Source organism: Saimiri boliviensis, chromosome 6, assembly GCF_048565385.1.
Source record: "Saimiri boliviensis isolate mSaiBol1 chromosome 6, mSaiBol1.pri, whole genome shotgun sequence".
Taxonomy (NCBI): domain Eukaryota; kingdom Metazoa; phylum Chordata; class Mammalia; order Primates; family Cebidae; genus Saimiri; species Saimiri boliviensis.
In genome coordinates, this window is record NC_133454.1 from 58,475,021 (window position 1) to 58,495,059 (window position 20,039).

The 20,039-nt window shown below is 41.3% G+C and overlaps 1 protein-coding gene and 1 non-coding gene across 3 annotated transcripts in view; both read left to right on the forward strand.

Annotated features, from left to right (window-relative positions):
- Nucleotides 1–20,039, forward strand: part of JHY (junctional cadherin complex regulator) — a 75,825-nt gene that overhangs the window by 29,949 nt on the left and 25,837 nt on the right. For both annotated transcript variants that reach the window (XM_039471090.2, XM_074400745.1), the window contains exon 4: nucleotides 10,048–10,161. In XM_039471090.2, coding sequence (XP_039327024.2) covers nucleotides 10,048–10,161 — 114 coding nt within the window. The remainder of the gene's footprint in view (nucleotides 1–10,047; nucleotides 10,162–20,039) is intronic.
- On the forward strand, nucleotides 12,062–12,201 carry LOC120364719 (U4 spliceosomal RNA). The gene has a single exon (XR_005579873.1). It is a non-coding gene; the product is annotated as a U4 spliceosomal RNA (small nuclear RNA).

The window sequence follows — 20,039 nt, forward strand, 5'->3', positions numbered from 1 at the left end:
CCTGGCTTGTTTCCTGAGGAAAAGCTTACCCTCCTTTAAGACTCCGCTCATATGTCTCTGCCTTTGTAAAGGCTTTCTGAACATCCTTCTTCCTCTGCCTCCCTCATTCCAGAACATCTGCTGCAGAACCTAAAGCCCCGCCCTGCCCTGTCTTCATCATGTAAAGATGACTGTCTGCTCCTTAAGATCACGAGCCTGTTCATTTTTGAATTCCCAGATCCTACAGCAAGCACAAGCTAAATACTTGATAAAGAAATGTAATTTTAAATTATTTTTATTTTTTTTAGATGGAGTCTTGCTCTGTCGCCAGGCTATAGTGCTGTGGTGCAATCTCAGCTCACCGCAACCTCCGACTCCCTGGTTCAAGTGATTCTCTTGCCTCAGCCTCCCAAGTAGCTGGGATTACAGGCACATACCAACACACCCGGCTAATTTTTGTATGTTTAGTAGACATGAGGTTTCACTATGTTGGCCAGGATGGTCTCGATCTCCTGACCTCATGCTCTGCCCGCCTCAGCCTTCCAAAATGCTAAGATTACAGGCGTGAGCCACTGCACCTGGCCAAAATGTAATTTTTAAATACTTATTCTTTGATCCAAAATTTCATTGCTTTCAAAATGAAAAAAAAAAAAAAGCAGAGAGGGGATTAACATGAATTTATGCTCTTAAACACTGGAATTTGAAGTCAAAAGACCTGATTTTAGTCCCATTTGGAACCATTTATTATTTTGGCAAATTATAATCTTACTGAGCCTTATTCTTGCTCATTAAAGTAAAATTACAAATGTTTGCCTTATACCACAGACTCAGGATTATTGAGATGATCAAATGAGATATGCTATGTGAAAGCTTTTTATAATCTTATAGCCCTATATAAATATGTTACATTTATTATTGAATGCTTGGTTTAAAGTTATGGGTTGGGAGTGGTCTTTTGACTTCAAATTCCAGTGTTTAGCAGTACAAGTTTGAGACCAGCCTGGCCAATGTGGTAAAACCCCATCTCTACTAAAAATACAAAAATTAACTGGGTGTGATGGCAGGTGCCTATAGTCCCAGCTACTCAGGAGGCTGAGGGAGGAGGATAATCCCTTGAAACCAGGAGGTGGAGGTTGCAGTGAGCTGAGGTTGTGCCATTGCACTCCAGCCTGGGCGGCAGAACAAGACTCCGTTTCAAAAAAAAAAAATTTACAGTCAGTCTCCTACTGTGTAACACCACCAGCTAAAGGATATATTGCTTTTTTTCATAGTTTTAAATTTATTGAAACTTTTGGTTGTCTATAAGAGTAAGCTTTGCCTTTAAATTGTGGTCATCTTTTTATAATTATATTGGGCTAGAAACAGAATTCTTTTCTTATAGGATTCTACCGGATTGGTGGTGCTTTTGAGTCCTAACTATCCTATTACACGTGTAAAAATTATTCTTCTACAGAGTAGGAACTCTGTAGATGTTCATCGATTGATACATTTTCTTATTTTGCCCTCTGCTATTACCACAAGAGCACTTACTTATGACAGCATAATTTCAATTGAACTTTATGATTTTTTTCAATACAAGCCATTTTTAAGGCCTCTTTCTTGTGTGCACTGTCCAGCACTTAGCTGCTTAAACTACCAATTTGTATGATCTATAGAGTGACACTTCATTAATTTGACATTATTGAAGAGAGATCCATAAGAAAAAAAATTTCCAGATAACTAGAGCATGCCCCTTTGAAAACCAGAAATTTAACATAAATGTCTATCATTTTTATCATTTTGGGGGATAGTTTTCAAAATGTACCTAGTGTACCTAAGAATTCCGTGCTGCCCTACGCAGGTCACATTGCAGCGTTCTGTAGTAAAGCAGGAAGCTGTAGCAATGTGATCGCTTCTTTGCCTCTTTGTTAAATGACCCAGACTGCTATGAGTCCACGAGCGTTTCCTGCTGCTGCCTGTATCTGCTCTTAAGGAGCTTATGGCCGAATGGGAAGCAGACGTGTAAACAGTCAATATCAAGTGAAAACTGCTGTGCTAGTATCAGATAAGGTCCCAAAGAACCTGGAAGAAAGGTGCCTAACTGTTCCGGGAAGTCAGAGAGGGCTTCACACAAGAGGCAGTCATGGAACTGATTCTTTAAAATGAATAAGGGTATTTTTTTGTTTTTATTTATGGTTGTTTATTTTTTGAGACAGAGTCTCGCTCTGTCACCAGGCTGGAGTACAGTGGCGAGATCTTGGCTCACTGCAGCCTCCACCTCCTGAGTTCAAGCAATTCTCCTACCTCAGCCTCCTGAGTAGCTGGGACTACAGGTGCGTGCCACCACGCCCAACTAATTTTTCCTGTATTTTTAGTAAAGACAGGTTTTCACCATGTTGGCCAGATGGTCTCAATCTCTTGACCTCATGATCTGCCTGCCTTGGCCTCCCAAAGTGCTGGGATTACAGGCATGAGCCACCGCACCCAGCCAGATTATCTAATCTTTAAATAAATTTCATAATTTTAACAACAGGTACAATAGGAATAAATGGGTTTGGGAACGAATGTAAAAGACACTTGGTAAACATACAACTCAACAAGTGGAAGTAGAAGTACCAAGGTTGTACTAGAGAGAACCTAGCAGCCGTAAGCATTTAGCCATGGCCTCAGGATATCTCAAGACTAGAGAATGTCACTTAATCCAGTGAGTTAGTTAAGGATAAAGTGGATAGTGCTGTAGGTGTATGTGGCTAGATTGTGAGGATGAGAATACGGGTATTTAGGTTAGAGAAATTGGCAGATGCCTTTCATGCAGGCCCTTGTCTGTCATTTTAAGCATCAGCATCACCTGGGAACTTAATACAAGGACAAATTCTTGGGCCCCATCCCAGGCCTCTGAGTCAGAAACTCTGGGGTGAGGTCCAGCAATCTGTGTTTGAACAATCCAAGTGATTTTGATACACGCTCAAATTTTAAAACCACTGTGCTAAAGTGTTAGGCTTTCCTCTAAGTCATGGGAATTCATTGAAGGATTTTAGTAATGGAGCAATTTCAGTGTAATATGTGAGCTTTGTGGCAAATGATTTTTTTAAAAAATCTCTAATAAGACCATTTAGAGGTCACACTTACATATTCTTAGTTTGTTATGGAGAGTTTAGATTGCTGGATAATCAACCTTCCTGTAAGTTATATGAGATATTCCTAAAAATCTCTCTCACATTCTTGAAAATGGCCAATTACATTATTCATTTAGCATATATTTATTTATTTATTTTGTTCTACTTATTTATTTACTTTGGAGACACAGTCTCACTTTGTCACCCAGATTGGAGAGCAGAGGCGCCATCTCAGCTCACTGCAACCTCTGCCTCCCAAATCCAAATGACCCTCATGCCTCAGTATCCCAAGTAGCTGGGATTACAGGCATGAGCCACCACACCTAGCTAATTTTTATATTTTTAGTAGAGACAGGGTTTTGCCGTATTGGCCAAGCTGGTCTTGAACTCCTGGTTTCAAGTAATCTGCCCACCTCAGCCTCCCAAAGAGCTGGGATTACATGTGTGAGCCATTGCATCTGGCCTACCATATATTTATTGAGAGCTAATTATGTGTCAAACATTGTCATAGATGCTTAGGATACATCCCTGAACAAAAACAGACAAAAATCCCAGGCCTCATGAGGAAGGAGATGGACAACAGACTAAACAGATAAATTAGAGCATTGGTGCATGATAAGTTCTATATATTAAGGAGGTAAGGAGAGAAATAAAGCTAGGCAGAACTAGTAAGGATTGCTGAGTTGGTGGGAAATCACAACTTTAAATGGGCCATGAGGCAGGGTCTCCCTGAAAAAGATATGGAGGAGGTGAGAGGGCATGCATGCAAATATTTGGAGAAAGAGGATTTCTGGAAGAGGGAGTAGCAAAAGCAAATTTCAGGGCCTGAAGCTGTGAACAAGGCAGAGTGGAATGGAAGATGAAGCTGTAGTTTCTACCCTAGTTTGCAACAGCCAGCTACCTGGCTTTAAAATAAACCACACATCTAACCTGATAACCAGGTAGACTTTATGTATTCTGATACAAATGCAAGTTCAGTGAGCAACCTAGATTGATATTTTCATGCTGTCGTATTAATTGACCATCTAGATGCCAGACATATCCAGAGCATAGCACAGGTAAGTCGTACCCCTAGAGCTATACAGCAAGGCAGCCTTGCACATGGTCCCTCCTTTTTCCTGCCTTCCTGGAATTTACAGTCTAGATTGGGGGCGGTGGGGGAGACAATTACCAGGGTGATATTTGTTACAAAAGGAAAGTACAGGGTACTAAGGCCATGCATTCAAATGCAGCTATTGTAGCCACCTCTAGGGTGGCAGGGAAAGCTTCCTGGAATAAGTTATAGTTCAGCCAAGGCTGTACAGTGAATGGGATCGGTCAGAATAAGTGAAGTGGGCCAGGCGCAGTGGCTCACATCTATAATCCCAGCACTCTGGGAGGCTCAGGTGGGTGGATCACTTGAGATCAGGAGTTTGGGACCACCCTGGGTAACATGGTGAAACCCTGCCTCTACTAAAAATACAACAATTAGCTGGGCATGGTGGTGCACACCTGTAATCCTAGCTACTTGGTAGGCTGAGGCAGCAGAATCACTTGAACCTGGGAGGCGGAGGTTGCAGTGAGCCAAGATCGTGCTACTGCACTCCAGCCTGGGCAGCAGAAAGAGACTCTGTCTCAAAAAAAAGAGTAAGTGAAAGGCACAAAAAATTCCCTAAATAAGTGAATTTCCAGGCAAAGAATGACCTATGCAAAGACCTAGAGACAGAAATGGCCTATGCAAAGACCTAGAGACAATCGTGCCCCTGGTGCATCAATAAAACTGAAAGGTACAGCAGGAAGAGAACAAGGGGCCGTGATGAAGAAGTAGACAGGAACAGTAGACAGGCCATAGGGCCTTATACATCTTTGAAGACTGAGGGTAATGGAAAAGTATTGAAGGGTTTTTAAGCAGGTGACCGACCATTAGCTTGGGGGGTTTTTTAAAGTTCAGGTATCTTATACTGAAAATGAATGTAGAAAAAAATACATTCAAAGGTTTCATGGCCAGGCATGGTGGCTCACATCTGTAGTCCCAGTACTATGGGAGGCTGAGGTGGGTGGATACCTGAGGTCAGGAGTTCAAAACCAGCCTGGCTAACATGGCAAAACCCCATCTGCACTAAAAACACGAAGAAAAGAAGTTTCAGTGTCATCCAGTTGTCACTGAGCATGTGCACGCTAAATACGTTACGAAGTTATCTGTAGGAATGGAGAATACGGCCAACAGCAGAGCCAAAACAGTTCATGTATTTTGCCTCTAAACAGCTGAATAATACAAACCTTTGGATAATGGAAACTGCTGTGTTAAATATCAGGGTTGCAGCCTCACGATGGCAGACTGGCAGACAATTTCTGTCATCGCACCTCTGCCTCTTTTGCTGGCTGTGTATAAACACAGGCGGCAGCAGTGCTGGCGTGAGCAGGTGTGAATAGACGCACAGCAAGGTATATTAGAAATAGGGCAGAGAAGTAAATACTTCAGATCACTCCTTAGCCAAGTTAATGGAGAAATGCTCACTGAATCCAGTATTATGCCTGGAAGCAAGGGATTGAATAAAATAGGTGTTGGAATGATGGTAAGCAAATACTACATTAAAAAATCAACTCTATTTAGTTTGGATACGTGCTAGTTGTCAATACTATCAAAGAAAGAGAGTAACAAAGAACCCAATAAATTAATATGGGACGCCCCACAACATCTAAACATAAGGTCAGTAGTTAAAACAGAATATAAAAGAAAAAAGAGGCAAAACCTCCCCTGATTGCAGAACTTAACAGTAACGTCCTTATTTAAACATGTTTCAGTGTGTGTTTACATGGATTCACTGACTCACAGCTCTTGGTAAAGCATCAACTTTTTTTTTTTTTTTTTTTTTTTTTTTTTTTTTTTTTTGTAGTGCAGTCTGATTCTCTAAGAACCTGATGAGTTTCTTTGAGCAAGAAGTAGCAGCCCAATCTAGCTCAGCTGTACTCAATCTGAGTTGCTTTCCTACCTACAAACCCTCACTTCAAAGCAAGGAACATAATGTACAATTTTTTAATGGCTCTAGACCCAGGCACTCAGCCGCTCTGCTCTGCGCCTTACCTCAGTGTAAACACCTCATCAAGATTGCCTGCGCTTCAACAATAGCAGCCAAATGCAATTCGAGAACCACAAGCCTTTGAAGTCCTCCCTGCAAAGGCCGGTTTTCTAGTCTGGGATAATGACAAGCCATGATTGCTGTCTTTGTTGTATCTTTTCAGTAGAGAAGCAATTATAGGCCCCAATTTAACAGAATAGACATTACACAGCTTATGATGCTCAAAATGCAATTTCATTTGACCATTTTCTCAATTTGATTGGTATTAATAGAATGGTTCACAAAAAAAAAAAAAAAAATAGCTGGCAGAGGTTGTGTCCCATTCCACTTTCAAAGAGATAATGTAGAAGTATGCTTTACTTACCCAGGGATCTCACTGGGGTGATTCAGCCACTGAGTTCTACCAAAACAGCCTGTGGAGGGAAATAGTGAATATCCTACATTTTATGGAAGAGGAAGCACGGGACACTGTATTTTTAATTTGCAAACTTTTCACCAGTGCTACATAAGAGATTCCATCGTTGTCAATCAAACAGTATCAACAGACCTGAATTAACTAAACAAAGTCCCCTTTATTTCTTAGTCATTCATAAAAGTCAGGGAATCAGCATCCTCATGGCAGATCTGTGAAAGAGTTCAACTTTTTTTCCCAGGCTCCAGATGACAGTTGGTCTGAGTCATCCCCACTTTGAGGTTTGCAAAGGATTATTTCCTTGCCTGCTAAGTCTGCTTAGTTAGGTTTTTTTACTCTTGACCTTCATTTCTCTTCTAGGACAGAGTTGATTTTTCTTTTATTTTTGTTTTTTATTTTTCTTATTTCTTCACCCAACATGCCACATCAGATTTTTCTTTTAAATGAGTCGTGTTTCTGGCGAACATCATAGTCATATAGGATTGAAACCTTTGCTATAATGTTGAGAAAAGTTGTGAAATCTAATACTTTTATAATGAACTAGTGTTTTATCTTGAACTAGCATTGTGAGAGGGACTGAGGGAGAAATATGAGAAATGGTGGGTATAGTGGCTTACGCCTGTAATCCCAGTGCTTTGGGAGGCCGAGGCAGGCCGATCACTTGAGTCCATTAGTCTGAGACCAACCTAGGCAACATGGTGAAACCCTGTCTCTATTAAAAATACAAAAATTAGCTGGGCATGGTGGCACATGCCTGTAGTACCAGCAACTTGGGAGGCTGAGGCAGAAGAACCACTTCAGCCCAGGAGGCAGAGGTTGCAGTGAGCCAAGATCATGCCACTGCACTGCAGCCTGAGCCACAGAGCAAGACCTGGTCAAAAAAGAAAGAGAGAGAGAGAGAGAGAAAGAAAAGGAAAGAAAGAGGGAGAGAGAAAGAAAGAAATATGAGAAATAGTTCCTGACCTCGAGCAGCAGCATTTATAGTCCTAAGCTTTTCATTTCAGCACAAGTTGAACTGTTTCATGATGCGAAGTTTTCCATTTGCAGTGTAGGTGAATCATTCAAAACCTGGTGGTTACTTCCATTTGTAATCAGAAGAATTCCATGATCAAATAATCCACTTTTGTGTCATGTTTTAGGAATGAAATTTCAAGCACAAAAATGTTGAGAATTTTTCATTTTTTCCCACTTTCAGATCAACCTTTAAGTATTTTAATTTTCATCCCATCTATCTGCCCTCTCTCTATACATAAGTACTACAATTGTGATAGTGACTTTAGTAGAGTTAATAGAGATAGTTCAGGTAGAAATAAGGTTATACCCAAAATAAAAGAAACAAAATGTTGTCTTTGTCCAGGGAAGCCATATTGAGTGGTAAGGAATGAAGATATCTTCATTGTCAAAGAGTTATTCATCGCTTAATATTTAACACATGTTTTACCTCTTTCTGCATTGAATACAAGTCTGAAGTCAAAGTAAACAGCAGAGGGGAGGTCTGAACACAAACAGGACAGATCCCAAAACCCAAGTTCTTCCTAGTTGTACACCTTGCTGCTTCTCGACTACGCAGCCCACCAGAGGAAATGTAATAAGATGCATGTAAAGTGCTAATCTAAATTTTAAAACTAATTACATCAGTTCAGAAGGGAGAGACTCGACAGCATTTACAGGCAGTGGAGCAGAGAGTAGGCAGAAGGAGGCTGACCTGAGTAATGCAGCACAGGAGGCTGAGACAGATCCTCTGAATAAGAGGACACTCGCCGGGCGCGGTGGCTCAAGCCTGTAATCCCAGCACTTTGGGAGGCCGAGATGGGTGGATCACGAGGTCAAGAGATCGAGAAACCCCGTCTATACTAAAAATACAAAAAATTAGCTGGGCATGGTGGTGCATGCCTGTAATCCCAGCTACTCAGGAGGCTGAGGCAGGAGAATTGCCTGAACCCAGGAGGCGGAGGTTGCGGTGAGCCGAGATCGTGCCATTGCACTCCAGTGTGGGTAACAAGAGTGAAACTCGATCTCAAAAAAAAAAAAAAAAAAAAAAAAAAGCACACTCATGGGAGACCAGAGTCAGCTTCTACCCGCGGAGAGCTGTTGTCTGAAGAAAGGATTAGCCTGTTCTGTGTTATTGTTATTCCAGAGGGCAGAGGGATAGAAAATAAGAAAGACATAGATCTGCTCATATAAGGAAGAGCTTTCTGGCATTTAGTTTGCTCAGTTTGGGAGCAATATGTTCATCATGCATGAAACAGATTTCTTTTCTCCTTATCAACTCATAGAAGATCTTTAAACATATACTAATACTGACAAACAGGTAAGTCTTGCCAGGAGATGAATGAATTTAGGCAGATAGAGAGTAAACATCTACCAGGGGTGGTGTGGATGTACCTGAGGTTGAACTGGATTGTCTCCAGAATCTTTTCCAGCATTAAGGTTGCATAACTTTAAGTTTGCTTCCTGCCATACATCCTGATGGCTAGAATGCCACATAGCCAGACACTAATTTCGTGATTTAAAACAGGTAACTAATGGAGGCAATGAAGGGCTCTTAAATAATTTAGGGACCTAAATCCTGTGTAGCTGCCTGCATTCGTGGTTCCCAAACTTGGATACAGATTAGACCCACCTAGAGGGCTTTTTTAAATTATTCATTTGAATAGTAGATAGGAAACTTTTAAAATATATTGATATCTGGGGCCACCCCCAGAGCTTATTATTTAATGGATTTGAGGTGGGATCAGGGCATTTGTATTTTTTTTTAAATTTCCTCGGTTTTCCTAATATCTAACTAAAGTTGAGAACCACTGACCTTCTGTTATTCAAATTATCTGAGTACCAAAACTACTAATTGTGCAGGTCTAGGATAACTCACTTTCTAATAAGTGAGTTAGCAAAATAGTTGCATGTGCAGGCTCTGGAGATAGACTACCCAGCTCTTCTACTTACTAGCTGTTAATCCTGGGCAAATTACTTAACCTCTCCGTATCTTTGTTTTCTCATCTGCAAAAAGGGGGTAATAACATATGCATACCTAATAAGGTTGTTGTGAGGATTACCTGAGAACATTGCATGCTAAGGGCCTAGGACAGATGCTGGCACACTGTGAGCATTCCGTGCGTAGAAAACATTGTTGGATTCATCTTGGAGTATAGTGTTATTTCATGGTGTTTCTAATGGCATGATTAAACTTTACTTGCTGCATCCAGTTCGGATAACTATTTTAAAATTGGGTCCCCTGAGTATGTATTGAGCATGTAAAGTAAATAATAGTTTGACCTTAAAGCACCAGTTTTCTCTTCCTGCCTGACAGAGAAAACATTGTTTATTCCCATTCTGCCTGGGAACAATCCAGGTCCCTGAGGACTGATGGGGTGAATCCTTGAAATGAACTGAAAGTAAAACCTAGCCCAGCAGGACCGTTTTCTAGAGTGCACAGACTTGAGCCCCATGGCTCTAAGACTAAAGTGAATCCAGTTAACATGCTCTATGTGTTTTATCTACCTAGATCTCCTACCCCATCAAAGCAACAGAAAAGACATCTATACAGAATGCCAAGGAAATTGAAAATGCTGCCATCGATCCTGAAGACAAATGGCATCAAAGAGCACAACAGCTAAAGGTTACCTGCTAGATTGCGTTTTAAGTGTGTTTCAAGCGATACTGCTGAATATAAGTAATGATCGTGACTGAGTTCTTATTACTTAAGGGTTTATTTTTATGTCTGAGAATGACTACCCACCTTCCTATGGGTGAGACTGGCTTCTGCTCAGAGGAGCCATTGCCTGCTCAGCCAGCCAACCCTACCTGTTTTTCCAAGGATTCTGTTTGCTGGAAGAAAATAATCATACCACACTTTAAACATACTGAGTTAAAACCCCACACAGAAGGAAGGCATGGGGACTGGGCACGGTAGGTGGCTCATGCCTGTAATCCCAGAACTTTGGGAGGCCAAGGAGGGCAGATTATGAGGTCAGGAGCTTGAAACCAGCCTGACCAACATGGTGAAACCCCATCTCTACTAAAAATACATAAATTAGCCAGGTATGGTGGTGCACACCTGTAATCCCAGCTACTCAGGAGGCTGAGACAGGAGAATTGCTTGAACCTGGAAGGCAGAGGTTGCACTGAGCCAAGGTTGCACCACTGCACTCCAGCCTGGGCAACAAAGCGAGACTTCATCTGAAAAAAAAAAAAAAGGAAAGAAAAAGAAGGGAGACATGGAAAGACATGCAGGAAAAATCACAGTTCCCAAGAATTGTCCAATTCTGTGCTACTTTCAAGTGTGATTCCTTTTGGAGTTGGCAGTTACTTATTATTCCAGATGATGGGGACACTATTTCTAAAAAAACAAAATGGATGGGAATTCCCAGAGCCTCAATTCTCCACACTGGTTTTCTAGAAGAAACAGAAAAAGGCCAGGCATAGTGGCTCACACCGGTATTCCCAGCACTTTGGGAGGCCAAGACAGGTGGATCACCTGAGGTCAGGAGTTCGAGATCAGCTTGGCCAACATGGTGAAACCCTGTCTCTACTAAAAATACAAAAATTATCCAGGCATGATGGTGCTCACCTGTAGTCCCAGCTACATGGGAGGCTGAGGCAGGAGAATTGCTTGAACCTGGGAGGTGGAGGTTGCAATGAGCTGAGATCACGGCACTGTACTCCAGCCTAGGTGACAGAACGAGACACCATTTCAAAAAAAAAAAAAAAAAAAAAGAAAGGAAAGAAAAGAAACAGAAAAAGCACTGTAAGCTGAGGGTCAATGTGGAGCCCACCTTGGACCAAGTTTTATCCCTGCTAAGAAGAGATGAGTCCTTTGAAATTACTGAGCTTATAGAGCCTGTTGACACCAGTTAAAACTAAGTACAGTGATAATCATAGTAATAAAAATAGTAAGTTTTATCCCAGCTTCAGGGAGGTTACAAAGAAGGGACAGCCCAAATCATCTCTTTTCCTCCCCGGTGGCCTCCAGGCCGCTCTTAAGAGTTGCAAAAAAAGAAATAAAAAGTCATTCACCCAGAGCTTCCTGAAAGTTGATGCCAGTGAGGCCACACCTAGAAGCTGAGAGGATGGGGACTGAAATGGCTCATAGCAGTGGGGTGTACAGGACAGGATCCACTCCCAGACCTGACAGAGAGCCAGGGGAGCTTGGTCAACAGGAACCAGGACAAAGGAAATACCTTAAGGCTTGCCATGCATTATGGGTAATGGCTGGGTCACAGGAGATGAATTTCTGGGCCTCAACCTGCTATTTACTTGATGCATGACTAGACAAACCTCAACTTTTTCAAAGCCTTAAGTTTCTTCTTTATTAAACAAAGGATTAGCCTAAATGGTCTTTAAGGTCCATCACAGCTGCAAAATGCTAGAATTCTATGACCATGTATTTCTAGTTATTTAAATTACTATAGAAAATACATTTGAAGCATGTAAGATTATTGTAACCTGTAGCTTTCATAATTGTCACTAAGGAAAACCATAGGATTCTCAGCTAATGATAAAATGATCATTAGGTAAAAAGCTTTGCCCAGTGGCAATATCATAACTAGTGCAGTTTATACAAGGTACATTTATTGCTAACTGAAAACTTTGCCTAATACCCACCATGAAAACTTGAAATATAGTTGGCATTGGCAATTTTTGATAGTCTCTATGGAGACTGAAAAAAATAATAATAATCAAGGTAAAATCACAGTGCTTGATTTATGGCATGACCTTTGACAGAGGCAGTAAAACTTTTGTATGGAAGAAATTCAGAAGAAAGCCAAAAGAAGCTGGGCACAGTGGCTCACGCCTGTAATGCCAGCACTTTGGGAGGCAGAGGTGGGGAGATCACCTGAGGTTGGGAGTTCAAGACCAGCCTGACCAACATGTAGAAACCCATCTTTACTAAAAATACAAAATTAGCCAGGCATGGTGGTGCATGCTTGTAATCCCAGCTACTCGGGACGCTGAGGCAGTATAATCGCTTGAACTTGGGAGGCAGAGGTTGCAGTGAGCCGCGATCACACCATTGCACTTCATACTGGGCAACAGGAGTGAAAGTCCATCTTGGGCGGGGGGGAAAGAAAGTCAAAAGAATGCTTCTTATTCTCTGTGTATACTGTAATTAATGTGCTTATAACCCATTCCTGAATGAAGACATTGCGGAGCAAAACATCTAAAGAGTGTTAGATCTAAAATGACAATAACAACGAATGGCCTAAGGGATGTTTTCCATTCTTTAGGTGGAAAGAATTTGTGAACTGCCCAGCACTCTGGTACACAGACACTTCAGGCTGCCTTTCTTTTTCCTCTTCAACTACCCTAGTCCAATGCCCTCTTTTTAGTGCTCCCTCAAGGGCTACCTCTGCATGGAGATTCCCAGCCTCTCCCACCCCACTCCTCTGCCCTCAGTTCCTGCTGTGTCTATTGTCTGGACCACTGGCTCAGGGGCTGCCATATTTGGCCAGTCTCATTAGCTGCTACCTGTATTTCTTTCTTTCTTTTTCTTTTTTGAGACAGTGTATCACTCTTTTTGCCCATGCTGGAGTGCAGTGGCAGGATCTCGGCTCACTGCAACCTCTACCTCCCAGGTTCAAGTGATTCTCCTGCCTCAGCCTCCCAAGTAGCCAAGACTACAAGACACCATGTCCGGCTAATTTATTTATTTTTAGTAGAGACTAAAAATAGGTTTCACTATGTTGGTCAGGCTGGTCTCACACTCCTGACCTCAGGTGATCCACCTGCCTTGGCCTCCCAAAGTGCTGGGATTACAGGCATGAGTCACCGAGCCTGTGTTTCTTTTGTACCTACTATACTACAAGAACTTTAAAGGTACTGATTGTATTTTTCTCTACATCACCTACCACAATGCTTTGCCCAAGGCTGATACTCAATAAATATTTACTGACTGATTAAAGAAACATTAAAGATCACGGGCCAGGCACAGTGGCTCATGCGTATAATCCTATTGCTTTGGAAGGCCAAAGAGGGAAGACTGCTAGAGGCCAGGAATTCAATGTTATAGATGTCACTGTACTCCAGCCTGGGCAATAGAGCAAGACTCTGTCTCTAAAAAATACAAAATACAGATAAAAAGATTATTTAGTATATCTTCAAGGGAAAATAGGCCTTGTTTGAAATTTCTTTCTTGAAAGATGACTTTCAAAGTTTCATAAACCTACCCTAACAACAATAACCCTCACTAATGCAAAATATCTTTATGCAAAATCAAAATATTTCACACAGCAAATATTTATTGAGTATCTATTACATTTTAGGCACTGTGGATTAGATGCCTGGCCCAAAAGGATATGGTTTAAAGAAAAAAAGCAAACAAACAACAAAAATTCTTTAAAATAGTAAGCAAAACTTGAAGAAAGGTGGTTTTTTTGTTTTTGTTTTTTTTGTTTTTTGTTTTTTTGTGTGTGTGAAGTGGTACCTCCTCTCCAGGAGTTCAGCACTTTAGTGAGAATACAGTTATGTAATCATTATAATGCAGTAATATGGACGTGAGCACAAAATGCAGTGGAACTAAAAGTGCACCTAATTCTGCCCTAGGAAGACAGAGAAATACCCCCCATAGGAGTCAGTATCTCAGCTGCCCCTAGAAGGACAAATGCGGGCAAAGGTGTGAAAGCAGAAGGAGGAATGAGGAACCATGACAGCTCCCGCTGCTGTTTGTATGGTCTAGGGAGGGAAAAGTTGACATAGTTGGTAAGTGCTGCTGTCTGCCTTATGTATCCCAGGACTCAGACGGTGCTGTGGCGAAGACACTGTTCTAATCTAAGCAGGTACCAGCAGTGAGGTGCTGTGCAAGGGGCATTACACCCGCAGCTCACACATATGGAAGGCTCCATGGCTCGGAAAAACTAAATACCAAAAATGCAAACAATAATAATTACATACATGTAGATAGATGCATGTTTGTGTGTTTATGTGTGGAGTGATGGAGAAAATGATGAAATGTGACCCAATGTTTCAAATTGTTCAATCTGGATAAAAATCTTTTAGAGTTGGCCAGGCGCGGTGGCTCAAGCTTGTAATCCCAGCACTTTGGGAGGCCGAGGCGGGTGGATCACGAGGTCAAGAGATCGAGACCATCCTGGTCAACATGGTGAAACCCCGTCTCTACTAAAAATACAAAAATTAGCTGGGCATGGTGGTGCGTGCCTGTAATCCCAGCTACTCAGGAGGCTGAGGCAGGAGAATTGCCTGAACCCAGGAGGCAGAGGTTGCGGTGAGCCGAGATCGCGCCATTGCACTCCAGCCTGGGTAACAAGAGCGAAACTCCGCCTAAAAAAAAAAAAAAAGTATCTGTTCATATCCTTCGCCCATTTTTGAATAGGCTCGTTTGTTTTTTTCTTGTAGATCTGCTTTAGTTCTTTGTAAATTCTGGATATCAGCCCCTTGTCAGATGGGTAGGCTGCAAAAATTTTTTCCCATTCTGTTGGTTGCCAATTCACTCTACTGACTGTTTCTTTTGCCGTGCAGAAGCTGTGGAGTTTGATTAGGTCCCATTTGTCTATTTTGGCTTTTGTTGCCATTGCTTTTGGCGTTTTGGTCATGAAGTCCTTGCCTACACCTATGTCCTGAATGGTTTTGCCTAGATTTTCTTCTAAGGTTTTTATGGTATTAGGTCTGATGTTTAAGTCTTTAATCCATGGGGGGAAATGGGGGAGGGGCGGGAGGGTGGGGAGGTGGGAAGAGATAGCATGAGGAGAAATGACAGATACAGGTGAGGGGACGGAAGGCAGCAAACCACACTGCCAAGTGTGTACCTATGCAACAATCTTGCATGTTCATCACATGTACCCCAAAACCTAAAATGCAAAAAAAAAAAAAAATCTTTTAGAGTTGTCCGTACTAGCAGTTTTTCTGCAAGTTTGAAATAACTCGAAAATAAAAAGGTCAAGAAAAATGTGCCCATGGGATTTGGTGACTAAAAGCAGAGCAATTTCAGCGGGATGGAGAGAAGGAATGTGCTACGGCAGAGGGCAGAGGTCAGCCTAAGAGATGCAGAGCAGCGGCCAGTGCAGCCAACACCGCTGGGAATTGAGAAAGAGATAGCTTTTTGTTGTTGTTGTTTCTGTTTTTTGAGACAGAATCTTGCTCTGTCACCCAGGCTTGGGTACAGTGTCATGATCTCAGCTCACTGCAACCTCTGCCTCCCAGGTTCAAGCGACTCTCCTGACTCAGCCTCCCGAGTAACTGGAATTACAGGTTCATGCCACCATGCTCAGCTGAATTTTGTATTTTTATTAGAGACGGGGTTTCACCATGTTTGCCAAGTTGGTCGCGAACTCCTGACCTCAAGTGATCCACCCGCCTCAGCCTCCCAAAGTGCTGGGATTACAGGCGTAAGCTACTGTGCCCAGCTAAGAAGGAGATAGGATTTAACTAGAGAATGGCATCAAGTGAATATTTCTTTCCTTCTTTTTATAGGAGAGTCTTTTTTTTTTTTTTTTTTTTTTTTTGAGGCGGAATTTTGTTCTTGTTACCCAGGCTGGAGTGCAATGGCACTATCTCGGCTCACCGCAACCTCCGCCTCCAGGGCTCAGGCAATTCTCCTGCCTCAGCCTCCTGAGTAGCTGGGATTACAGGCACGCGCCACCATGCCCAGCTAATGTTTGTATTTTTAGTAGAGACGGGGTTTCACCATGTTGACCAGGATGGTCTCGATCTCTTGACCTCATGATCCACCCGCCTCGGCCTCCCAAAGTGCTGGGATTACAGGCTTGAGCCACCGCGCCCGGCCAGGAGAGTCTTAAATACATTTACATGCTAGAAAGAATGAGAAGCCAGAGATAGGGCGAGGCAAGAGAGAAGATATGCCTGAGACCATTTCACCCTGTGTATTTTTACTTTAAAAATACTAAGAATGGTGGTCATCATGATATTCTGTGTAAGAATCTTATCCATGCCTAGAGTCTTCACTTGAAGCCAGGTAATCTCTCTTCATTTAACCTTGCCACATAGGTCTTAGTGTCCTGAATCACTTTGTGCTTGTCTGTGAATCTTCACAGGTTTTCTGAATCTCACTTCTGTTGTGTTCCCAGACTGAACTCAGTATAAGGCTCAGGACTGTTTCTGGGCAGGGTGAGGGGCACATTCCCACTGGCAGAAGATCTTTCCCGGGTATTTTAGTCCTTTTGTGCTGCTATATCAAAGTACCATAGACCAGGTGGCTTATAAACAGAGATTTTTTTCACGGTTTTGGAAGCTGGAAGTTCAAGGACAGGGCACTGGAGATTTCCAAGTCTGGTGACAATCCGCTTCCTCGTTCATTGGTGACATCTTCTCACTGTGTCCTCACACAGTGGAAGGGATGGATGAGCTTCCTTGAGCCTATTTTATAAGGACATCAATCCCATGCAGGAGAGTTCTGCCCTCCTGACCTAGTCACCTTAAAAAGACCCCACCTTTAAATAGCGTCACCTTGGAGGTTAGGATAAACGTACGCGTTTAGGGAGGATACAAACATTCACACCATGGCACCAGGCAAGAAACATGTCAGTAGAAAAAAATAAAAAGTTCCCCAGGTAAGTAATGCTTCAAAAGGATAAATAGGATGCGTTCTTTGTTATCCCTCTAAAATAACTCTTAAATTTCCAGGCAAAGAAAAGGTAATGATAGTATGAAAGGTATTGTAGGACCTTTTACTCATTCATATAAAGCCCTTGTAATCAAATCCTAAGTAATCGTTCCACCTTTCCAAAGAGCTGTTAATTTGGTTTTGCCTCCAACACTTTTGATGTTCTCTAACATTATCACTATCTGCTTCTTCTATTCATCTGAACACAGAGTTCTTCCTTACCCACAGAGAAAAGTAGAGCCAATTAGTATTTTTGCCTGAGATTCTCTTAATATTATCAGATGGAATTTGTATCTCAATCTCAAGGTATTCGTGTTTTATTGTTCATACACACAGCAGAGAGCAAAACACAACACAAATGTCTCCACTTTAGAGCTCATCTCAGCCCAGGCACAGCTCTCAGAACTCCATGGTTGAGTCAGGTTAACTCAGAGCAGGAGTGGCTTTTGTGTTGAGGCAGATGAACTTTTTGGTTGCGATCAGAGCATGCATTGTCCCATCTGCTTATGACATGTGAAAAGGGAAGCCGTAAAAGAGAAACAGCCAGGTGCTGCCTTTCACAGGGTTGCGTGCAAACTTCTCATGGTTGGCGCAGTATGAATGAGCATTAATAACTAAGGATGAGTCCTACTAAGAAATTATCATCCCCGCATTAGGCATCAGGATTCCCCCATGCTAACACTCTGCGTGTGACATAAAAACCTACTCCCATTAAGCAGTTATTCTGAGTGCATGTAGTATGCACTGATTGCGAGTGTTGGTAACAAAAGAACCCCAGTGAGAGCAGGATGGAATAGAGGATTTCAGTGCTGATGGAGATTAAATTGTCGGAGAATGGCTTTGTATATTAACTTCAGGGAACTCAGGTCTTGCCACCTAAAGAGTGACACCTGATGCCCCAATTGTAGGGTAATAAATCTTCAGTAAACCATAGATCTCAAGTAGGCTGCTTGGAAGGTGAGAAAAATCATATCAAGCCCATAAATGCCTTCCTTTCCGGGGACTGAAATGCCATCTCTGGGCACTTATATTTATGTGAATAGCGGGTTTAACACTTGAGACAATTGAAGTTTCATAAAATGATGAGTCCTTGGCCTTGTCAAAGCACCCTGTGAAGAGTACTTTTATGATCTGAATTGTCGGCAGCAAAGGTAATAACGAGATTAAGATCAAGTGGTAACCCAGGATTTCAGATCTAGTACCCAAGAAAAGAAATTTCTGAGACGTAGGTATTTTCTTTTTTGGTGAAAATTAAGAGAGAAAGCTAGGAAAAGTACATGTAGATGGCAGCATCCTGGTTATTTCTCTAGTGAGTTAAAGGCTGAACAAATATTGAAAAGAATGACATTATCAACATCAATTAACATTTTTAGGTCGAAGTCAAGGGGGGCGTTTTTTACCTTCATGAACAGTGCTGCCAGCCGTAAAAAGAGCTGCTATGTTTCACAACCACACCTATAACACTGTAAGACAGCAATTATTTTTCTGGATCCATTACAAGGAAGGACTTTCTTGGAGCTATTACTTGCAGAGCCTTCCTGCCCACATTTCCCCATGCAGCTCAATTTCTGCATGGGAGGAATATTTGTAATTTACCTGGAATACAGAAAAGAAGCTTTTAATGTTCTCCTTTTTTTGGAGCACCACAAGTAAAAATTTAGAGTATACTGGAGCTAATCAGAGCCTGGCCAATCCCCTAGAAAGCTCAAATTCTCAAAGAACGACTTCTAAATTTCAAATTAGAAACCATTATTTTTTAAAAATACAATATAAGTAATATTGCATATTACTGTTTTAAATTTAATAATCTCAACATTATCATTATAATGTGATTTTACTAGAAATAGAACACTACTTAATATTATGTAGGAATAAGATGAGTCTTAATAATTGTATCAGAATGTATCAGAAAAGTGAAATCAAAGCTGAACTCTTATCACAGTAATTTGATCATTCTTTTTGGCAAGGTAAAATAATCATTCATCTAATTGTTGCATTTTTCAGTTAATGTTTTATAGATATAAGCCAAAGAGATTTTTAAAATATAAGTGTTCAGAAAGGAAGAAATATGTTGCAGTTATATAATACACTGATGCATATGGTCATCCTCCTGCTTTCAATAAGCATTTAATCATTCTTTGCAAAGGCCTCTTAACTCAGCTAGTTTTTCACAAAGTAATGAGTGCTTTATTCCTTGGAAAATATTTCTAAACGGCAATAGCACGATATAGTTACATAGTGTATCTATTATACCAGGAGTACATTTTGTTGTTAGGAGACTTTGAAAAGCATAAAGACTGTACTGAAATTGAAATATTTCCCCCAGATGTTTGATTGCCTAAGTGCAGGCTATATTAAGGAACAGAAGCAAAACAACCCTTGTGGTTTCACAGATGTCCTATCACAGTACAGACTCTTTTATAATCCTCTGAATAAAATCTAATTTGTTTCATCTGGTGAAGAGGTCATTTCTAGCTTCTAACCAGCATGAGTAAAAAGATTTGATCATCTGAGTTGTATTTAATATTAAATTTGTACTTGGTTTGTAAAGCAAATTATTAGTGTTTTCTGGTTAAGATTTTTAAAAACATTCATGTTACTTAAAATAAGCTTGCATATTGTGACGCAGATTCACATTCGTACTTTATCTGCGTCTCTTGAGGTAACCAGCTTCCCCACCCCTTCCCAAGTTGGCAACACTTTTACATCAAAGACTTAGCTTTTAAAACTTAAACTTTTAAGCCAAAGACTTGTCCTTAATATAAAGCCCATTCTAAGCTTTCTATTTCTTTCTAGGCTTATAATCCTAAATTTCCAGGAGGAATCACCCAGCTACTCACTCTCCAATTGCCTGAAATTAGAACAAAATCCTCTACTTTTTCTTTATTTGTTTTCAGTTCTTTGGTCACCTTCCTAGAAGT